Source organism: Eriocheir sinensis, chromosome 69, assembly GCF_024679095.1.
Source record: "Eriocheir sinensis breed Jianghai 21 chromosome 69, ASM2467909v1, whole genome shotgun sequence".
NCBI lineage: Eukaryota > Metazoa > Arthropoda > Malacostraca > Decapoda > Varunidae > Eriocheir > Eriocheir sinensis.
In genome coordinates this window covers 2451426-2460970 of record NC_066577.1, presented here as the reverse complement: position 1 = coordinate 2460970, position 9545 = coordinate 2451426, and the positions used below count along the sequence as shown (strand labels likewise).

The window sequence follows — 9545 nt, the reverse complement described above, 5'->3', positions numbered from 1 at the left end:
CACATTCCCCTCTGACGTGATGGTGCATTGTAGGTTCCCGGAGACAAAGGCACTGACTCTGGACCGCAAACCCAAGGACAGCACAGAGGATGGCAGCAGCAGCGAGGGCAACAAGAAGCGCTGGGGCAAGAGTAACCTCAAGTCCAAGCTGTTCGGAGGAAGTGAGTATTGCATGAGTGTTGCCGTCATCTTGTTGCTGCTCTGTGCATGATGATGTGTGTTGGCCGGGGCACACCAAAAGTACCCATTATATACATCTCCTGACCGGGGAAGTGTTTGTATTAACTCTGAGCTCATCCTCTCTCAACAAGTCTTTTCTTTCTAAATAACTATTCCTCCTTCTCCTCTTCCTTCTCTTAGTTTATTCCTCCTTCTCCTCCTCTTCCTAGTTGTTTCCTACTTCTCCCACCTCCTCCTTATAGCTCTTTCTTCCTCCTATTTCTTTCCTCCATCTCCTGTTTCTTTCCTCCTTCTCCCATCTTCCCTCAGCATATCTTTATCAATAACTATTCCTCCTTTTCCTCCTCTTCCTTCTCCTAGTTCTTTCCTCTATTTTCCTCCTCCTCCTAGTTCTTTCCTCCTCCTCCCACCCCCTCCTTCTAGTTCTTTCCTCCTCCTCCCACTCCCTCCTTTGCTCTTTCCTTCTATTTCTTTTCTCCTCCTTCTCCCTCTTCCTTATCTTGGGCTCATTAATCTGTATATTGAACCCTTAACTTTTTGCATATGTTGAACCCTTAACTTATATATTGAACCCTTAACTTATATATTGAACCCTTAACTTATATATTGAACCCTTAACTTATATATTGAACCCTTAACTTATATATTGAACCCTTAACTTATATATTGAACCCTTAACTTGTAATACTGAACCCCTAACTTATATATTGAACCCTTAACTTATATATTGAACCCTTAACTTGTAATACTGAACCCCTAACTTGTAATACTGAACCCCTAACTTTTGTATTGTTCCATTAACTTGTACTGAACCCTTGCATCATCATTAAACCCAGGCATTTATTTGGCACCAGTAAATTATCTGTGTAAAATCTGGAATTAATCTGATGTTCATTGTAGTTAGTTCTGGGGAATTTATTCTTATTAACTCAAAACTCATCATTGTATAGTGAACCTTTGCATTCCTAATTATTAAACTCTTGGTTGATTGGTGCTAGGAAATTACTTACATTAATTCTGAACTTAGTGACATCCTCATTAATTTTGGTAAATCTACATATTAATAATGAATAAGTACATAGCATCAGTACTTTTGTGTGTATTGGTCTTTAGATATCAAGTCTCTCGTCTTCTTAGATCTTTGTGTATTGTTGTGTAAATCACGTCTGCAGTTACTTTTTGGCTTCACGTCTTCCCTAAAACCTGTGCACACTTTAGTAATTAATTGGACTTCATAGACCCTTTTTATGAACATGGCTGGCACAGATTGTCACATGATAACTATTAAATACAGTCTGTTTGCATGTGATAACTATTGAAGCAGTTGCCGAGAATTAATCTATGAAAGTTTGCAATATCACACATCTATATATATGAACTAAATTTATCTGTTTTACAAGAGTATCGCAACTCTGCTGAGGTGTGCCCAGCATTGCCACTCTGCCAGGAGCATTGCAATGGCCCGTAATTCTTGGTGTCATTCTTTATGCGCTCGCAGAATACAGTTTCACCACCCAGTACTGTCATTCACTATTCATTTTCCACGTATAAAATGAAGAGACTGTAGTTAATTGATTAGACAAAACTATGCATGCAATGTACACTGATAAAATAACAGATTTCTAATAGATACTTTTAATCTGAGAAATGTAACTAGCACTGTACAGGTTTGTGTATGGCTAGAACACTAATATTTGAGGCCTACTGGAGAGCATGAGAGAAGGAGCCAGCAGGAGTTAGTGTGTGTGTAGGCTGTGTCCGAGGGGGTAGGAGGAGGAGGTGGAGGGCCTATTCAGTGACTCTTCTTCTCACACCACTGAAGGGGCAGCTGGGTCCAATGACAGCCTCCCTCGGCACCAGCGGAGTAACCTGATGGCTCTCTCAGGCAGCCGTGAGCGCATCGGCGAGGAGGACGGGCGGGTGGTGGAGGGGGGCAACGACCGGCTCCCCCACCCCCCCACCAGGCAGTCTCGGCTTCCACAGGAGATACATGACAAGTTTGCTGGAAAGTCGCGGGAGGTGAGGGAACTATTCTGTGTGTATTTACCTAGTTCTAGCACACAGGATTTGAGTTAATTTCATGTTGCCATGTCTCCATATCAACTCATATCAATCTTGTATACTTAAAAGTCATGGATTTAATTTTCCTGCACCACTTCCACCTACAACTCATTCCGAGCATCAATGCTTCTATTTGAAAAACGAGATGAACCTCATAATGTCTTTTCTGGATCCTGTTTCTTAGCTTTTACTTATGACCTCCTGTGTGTGCTTAGGAGTTGATACCCAGCAAGTATTACTGTATACATCCTAACCAAATTTCTGGTTGAAGTAACATAATTACTATGGATAACACAACCAGAAGAACAGCCAACCCTGAATTTAGTAACAGGTTATGCACAAGAAAAAGCATTTGCTAAGCTTATTTTTCTTTTTATTCCATTATGTTTACAAATAATAAAAAAAAACATTACAGATACCCAATAAAAATTAACCCGGTAGCAGCGACGGGCCAAATTTGTGCCATGATATAAACCCCCAAAAATAGATGATGCATAAACTGATCACAAATGCTTTGATATATATTATGAAATGGTTTGTGTGAGTGATGACTCTTTCTCATTTTTCTCGCTTAGAGGGACCATTAAGAAACATGATCCCCGCTGCTACCGGGTTAAAGTAGAGATTCTAAGATGATATATACATAGGTTTACAAATAATGAAAACGTACCATGGATCAGCAATGCAAATTTAAAGCAGAGAATAAGATAAGATAAAATATAGAGGTCAATTTAATAACCTTCCCCTCCACAGGACCTGATGGAGACGATAGTAAGCCTTCAGTCCATGCTGGAGAAGAACGCCAAGCACACCCGCGACCTGGAAGACTACATAGACAACCTCCTCCTGCGTGTGATGGAGACCACGCCGCAGCTCCTTCAGGCACCGGCAAACAGCACCGGCAAGAGCAAGAAGCTGAAGTGAGTCATGGAGGAGAGTGAGGGAGAGGAAAAGACGATGAGAGGATAAAAGAGAGAGTATGTATTGGTGGAGAAGAAGAAGAGTGAAGGAGAAGAAGCAAGGAAAGGGTGGAGGAGAGAGTACTAGCAAAGGGAAATGATAGGGTGAAGGGAGAGGGCAAGGAAAGGGTGTAAGAGAAGAAAAGATTAAGGAGAGAGAGTATGTATTAGTGGAGAAGAAGAAGAGTGAAGGACAGAGTGAGGGAGAAGAAGAAGCAAGGAAAAGGTGGAGGAGAGAATACTATCAAAGGGAAATGATAGGGTGAGGGGAGAGAGCAAGAGGCAAGGAAAGGGTGAAAGAGAAGGAAAAGATAAAGGAGAGAGAGTATGTATTGGTGGAGAAGAAGAAGGATGAAGGACAGTGAAGAAAAAGAAAAAGCAAGGAAAGGGTGGAGGGAAATAGAAAGAGGCAAGGAAAGGGTGAAGAAAGGGTGAAGGAGAAGAAAAGAAAAGGGAGAGAGTATGTATTGGCGAAGGACAGAGTGAAGGAGAGGAAGTGGCAAAGGAAGGATGGAGGAGAGAGAGTATGTATTAGTGGAGAAGATGAAGAGAGGGTGAAGGAAAGGAGGTGGCAGGGAAAGGGTGAGGACAGGGTGAAAGAGAGGAAGTGGCAAGGGAAGGATGGAGGAGAGTGAGTATGTATTAGTGGAGAAGATGAATAGAGGGTGAAGGAAGGAGTGTAACAGTAAAGGGAAAAACGGGTGGTGGAAAAGGGAGAGGAAGAGAGAAGGAGAGAGAGTGTACTGGTGGAGGGAAAGAAGGGATGAAGGAGGCAAGAGGCAGTGAAAGGAAGACAAAGAATGTACAAGTGGAGAAGGAGGGTGAAGGGATAGGGAAGTGCATAGGGAAAGCGGCCATTCAAAAACTTCGCAACACCAGAGAGGGGGAGGAGGAGGTGCAGCCATAAGATACATAACATTTTCAGACTTTTTCACCTATGTTTCTTGACCCCTTGAGTGCAGATTTCCTACAAGAAGACATCACCAAGCTACAGGAATGAAACAAAAAGTGTCTGCTACAATTCAGTGAAGAAAAATGTAAAGTCATGCACCTTGGGAGGGGATATCCAGCATACCAATACCACATGGGAAACATCCACTATCCACCACAGAGGCACAGAAAGACCTGGGACTATATGTTACCAGGCTACCAGTAAAAGCCAAATCCACTCCAAATGCAGTGGACGGGTTAAGTTAAGTTAACATAAACTAATATTGTCAGCTTATTCCTGCCAAATGGTGTTGTATAAATTTTTTAGGGGGAAGCTTAGACAAGTGTTACAAGGCACGACAAATGGGGAAAGGGATTAAAAAAAAAAAAAAAAAGTTTTGTAATTTTTGAATGGCCCTGTATCTGGTGGGGGATGTGGTGGGTGACTGTGGGTTTGTAAACATACTGTGGGTCTCTGTGGGTTTGTAAACATACTGTGGGTCTCTGTGGGGCTGAGAGAGAGAGAGAGAGAGAGAGAGAGAGAGAGAGAGAGAGAGAGAGAGAGAGAGAGAGAGAGAGAGAGAGAGAGGTGAGAGAGAGAGAGAGAGAGAGAGCAGAGCGAGAGAGAGAGAGAGAGAGAGAGAGAGAAGAGAGAGAGAGAGAGAGAGAGAGAGAGAGAGAGAGAGAGAGAGAGAGAGAGAGAGAGAGAGAGAGAGAGAGAGAGAGAGAGAGAGAGAGAGAGAGAGAGAGAGAGAGAGTGAGAGAGAGAGAGAGAGAGAGAGAGAGAGAGAGAGAGAGAGAGAGAGAGAGAGAGAGAGAGAGAGAGGAGAGAGAGAGAGAGAGAGAGAGAGAGAGGAGAGAGAGAGAGAGAGAGAGAGAGAGAGAGAGAGAGAGAGAGAGAGAGAGAGAGGAGAGAGAGAGAGAGAGAGAGAGAGAGAGAGAGAGAGAGAGAGAGAGAGAGAGAGAGAGAGAGAGAGAGAGAGAGAGAGAGAGAGAGAGAGAGACTATAGCTACTATGTACTGCAACTACTCTCCAAATTATGATCTAGTGACATGTCATATGATCTACATCTTTATATGTTATGAAAAGGAATAAAGCAAGTCAATTAATCAATCAGTCAATCAATGGGGGCATACGTTGGGGGGCGCGTTGCCTTGCCCACCCTATGACACCAAGGCCGGGGGTCCCTCCAGGCAAGTCTCCATGCAGGCCCCTTCCCATCCCAAGTACCTCACGGCAAGATCTATTGACTTGCTTAAGCCACGAACTCTGTGGGCGTCCCCTTGGCCTCCTCCACTTGGGCTGTCTCTTACAAAAACAGCCCAGTGAGCAGGGTTGGCTTCTGGGTAGCGTGCCACATGTCTGTATAGCCAAAGTTGGAGTTGATGGACTATGCAGGTAATAGGCCTTGAATCAGTCTAAGTCTCATGCAATAGTTATTCCAGTGATATCCCAGGATTCTGCATAGACATATTACTAATGGCATCAGTCTGCCTCTCTAAGTCACTGTTCAGCGTCTATGTCTCACAGCCACAGAGTAAGACACGTGGTGAGTGAGTTCATAACATCATGGGCCAAGCTGTTGTGACTTCCTGGCAAGACCCATCATTGTTCTGAACTACGCTACCAACCACTACTATACAACTACTACCACTACATCTACTACCACTACTACTGCTATTACTCCTACCATTGCTCCTCTCATTATAGGCTTTATGTTGCAGGGTGTTTGATCTTCACTGAATCCTCCAAGAGTGGGGGTTTGTCCTTGTTTTTAAGTGGCTTCAGCGTCCAATCGCCAACATCAACACCGCTGCTGCCACTGCTGAAAGGAGATGAAGAGCTTTCCGTCCCTGCCACCAGAGCTCTATAAGGGTAATGGCGTGTCTTGTGTGCCTTCACTTAAACGTTTGGGGTGCAATGTTATGAAGTACGGTTGAATAAGAAGAAGGGAGTCCATGGTGGTGATGTGACATGTGTGTGTGATATTTTTTCCAAGGCTTGAGACATGAAAAACACTGGATAAGAGAGTACTGGAACATGTGTGAGAGAGAGTAAGGGAGATGAGAGAGCAAAAGAAGAGAGAAAGCGATGGAGATTTCAAGTTTTCGGTCACAACTGTTGGAATTTTGTGTGAAAAAAAGAAATAATGACAAAATAAATATACAAAATAAATATGGGTATGATGTGCAATGCTTCAAACTATTTAATGAATGTACTGGTAATGATGATGATAGTGATGATAAAGAATAATTAGGAGATATTTATATGCTTCTTCACTGAGATAGGAGATGATAAGGAGAAAGAGGAAGATGGTAATAATAACTGTGGAATTTAGGTGTTAGGAAATACAGGAAAATGAAATAGATGAAGAAGGAAGGAGTTTAGTACCATACATCTTCTATTTATTTATCATTATTATTCATCTTAGTAATGGACAATTAGGGCCGTATTGCTAAACATTTCGTCGCCCAGGTACAAATATTTGACAAGGCTTTCTAGGAGTTTGGGGTATCTCCAGGAGTAGCTTTATAACCCTGGTGGTAGTTTGGCCCTTCTTCTGTACCGTGAACCTAAAGAAACACTCATTAAAACCCAATTGATCCCCTCTTTGACCTTTAGAAATGTTGATGTGAGAAGCGAAAGTGTCTTATGATACCAACCTTAGTGTGTGGAATATTAGGAGGAGGAGGGAGATTGTAATGACGAGATGCCTTATTAGGAGCAGGAGGAGGAGAACGGAGATGTTAATGACTATAGATGCCTTATTTAACACCTTATTCTAAGTTAAAAGTGTAGGGCAGGCAATCCTTCTGTGATAGGGAGGCAGGAGGTATTAGGACAGGAGAATGTATGATTGCAGACAAAAATAGTGACTCAATGTACTCTTGGCTCAGTAGGAAGTTAAATAGGGTAGGAGTGGAGTGGAGGGAGGATCAGAGTGAAAAAAAAGGGAAAGGAGTAATGAGATGAATGTAGGAAGAGAGGGGGAGAGGGGGAAACAAAAGGAAGTAGGGGATGAAATAGCTAGAGTGGAGAGTGTATCGAAAAAGGAGAGAAAGTGAGGGAGGAAGTGAAGGGTGAAGTAGCTGGGAAAAAGAAAATAGAGACAGTAAGGAGAGAGAAAGGTAGGAAGGGAAGGGGGTAGAGTGAACTAGCAAAGGAGGAAAAAGTTATGTACTATGTGAAATGAAGCTTCTAAAATATAACAAAATTCAAGAACGGTAAATCTCTTTCTGCCTGCAACTTACCACAACCGAGAGAGCCCAGGTTCGATTCCCGGGCAGAGTGGAAAAATTTAGGTGGCTTTTCCGATACCCCTACGCCCCTGTCCACCCAGCAGTGAATGGGTACCAGGTATTAATCGGGGGTTGTGTCCTGTCTCCTTGGATCTGTTCCCTTCTCCTATAAATAATTCCCCTCCTGTCTCTTTCCGGCATACGACCATAGATGTTGCGCCGACTAAATGAAACTTTCCAACTTTCCTGCAACTTACAATGACTAGAGAAAGTAGGACTGGGTAGTGGCAATATGGCTTCCAAGTTCAAAGGGAGAAAACACCTTTTGTCTTCCACTTCCATAGCTATGTTTAACTATACTTACACAGGAATATAGACTGTGTAATGCTGTGAGGGGGTATGGAGCGGATGGGAGTAATATGTATTGTACTGGGGCATGAAGAGGAGTGTGTAGAGACTGAGGGTGACAAGGGTGTGGTATGATGTCAAATAAATGAAGGTTAGGATGTAGGGTGTGCTGTTCTGGTGTCACAAAGGGATGAAGAAGTGTAGATAAAACAGTGAGGAAGGGAGAAGGTGAAGAGGGTGTGTATATGAAGTGGCTGCAACCAAAGGGACATCCGCGCCAAAAGTGAGTTTCGAGATGATTAGACGAAAGGTTTCCCAAGTTTGTGTATAATGCCTTTTCGCCTTATTTTGATCCCTCGGTAAATTTGCTATGATCGTCAAGAGTGGGAGAGACTCAGCCCAGCGAACCCCATAGAGGAGAATAAGGACATTATATGAAACAACGTTGCCAGATTGTCGTACTCAGAGCCGCGTATTTACCAGTTTGTGGCCCATAACTATTGCCAAGAAGCACCAATAATTAACCATTTAAACAATAACCATATATGAAGGCAGTTATTTAGGTGATGGAAGCAGTTTTTGGGTCGGAAATTGGCCAACACAAGAGGCTGAGTACGATAATCTGGCAAAAGTACACTCAAGTTGATCGGTTTTCCCTTTGCTATCTGTACCATTCGATAGAGGAAAGGTACGCCTCAATGACACTACCCATTACTCAAAATTGTAAAAAAACAAAAAACAACAACAACAACCTCATATGACCACAGATGTTGCACCGACTAAACAAAACTTTCCAACTTTCAAAATTGTAAAAATGGTGTGGATATCCCTTTGGTTCTAGTTACGTTATATATATGGAAGGCAGGAGTCATGAGGGTGTGGGAGGGAGACGAGAGGGTCAGTCTTCCAGTCCTACTTCGATTGTTGTTGGATCCTAATCAAGTATTTATTCATGTGCAAAAAGGAGTTAATATATATGTTTACACAATGCCAAATCAACTACTGGCTGATGGTAGCAATAAGGTATATATGAGAGTAATATATTTGTAAGTACTGAAGGAGAGGAATTGTTTGAACTTTGTATGATAGATTAGGCCTTGAAGCATACTGTAAACACACACACACACACACACACACATTCATTCACACACACACACACACACACACACACACACACACACACACACACACACACACACACTCACATTCATATACACCTACCCACACATACACACACATTCATTCACACCTACACACACACACACACACACACACACACACACTCGCATTCATACACACCCACACGCATACATACACTCTGCCAAACTGTTTTATATATATAGGATGATGCTATTTATTGTACATATGTCTCTTGTTAACCAATAAAAGTGAATTACAGCTGTGAACTACAATATCAATTCACCTTACTGGGGGCAAAAGTTTTATAAGGGTCACGTACTGATATCTACATAGGGAAGAAATGTTAACCCAGTAGCAGCGACGGGCCAAATGTGCGGCTTTACTGTGTAGCAGCGATGGGCCAAATTTGTGCCATGATATAAACGCCCCAGAATAGATGATGCATAAGCTGATCACAAATGCTTTGATATATATTATGAAATAGTTTGTGTGAGTGATGATTTTTTCTCATTTTTTCTCGCTTAGAAGGACCATTAAGAAACATGATCCCCGCAGCAACCGGGTTAAAGAGAGGGATGTGGAACAGACGAGTGAAGTGAAGTGAGGGAATGGTCACAGTCAGGGTGGTTAGTAGCAATATATGATGACTAGTATTGTTATCTTGGAACAGGTCATAGGGAAGAAATG

The 9545-nt window shown here is 42.6% G+C and overlaps 1 protein-coding gene across 1 annotated transcript in view; it reads left to right on the top strand.

The window, feature by feature from the left end:
• LOC126988318 (rab11 family-interacting protein 1-like) overlaps nucleotides 1-9124 on the top strand; it is a gene marked incomplete at its 5' end in the record, with an annotated part of 45929 nt that extends 36805 nt beyond the window's left edge. Inside the window, 4 exons of the mRNA XM_050846374.1 lie at nucleotides 34-161; nucleotides 2000-2199; nucleotides 2995-3161; nucleotides 5856-9124. Of these exons, the coding sequence (XP_050702331.1) occupies nucleotides 34-161; nucleotides 2000-2199; nucleotides 2995-3161; nucleotides 5856-5874 (514 nt within the window). The remainder of the gene's footprint in view (nucleotides 1-33; nucleotides 162-1999; nucleotides 2200-2994; nucleotides 3162-5855) is intronic.
• Between the last annotated feature and the right edge of the window lie 421 nt (nucleotides 9125-9545).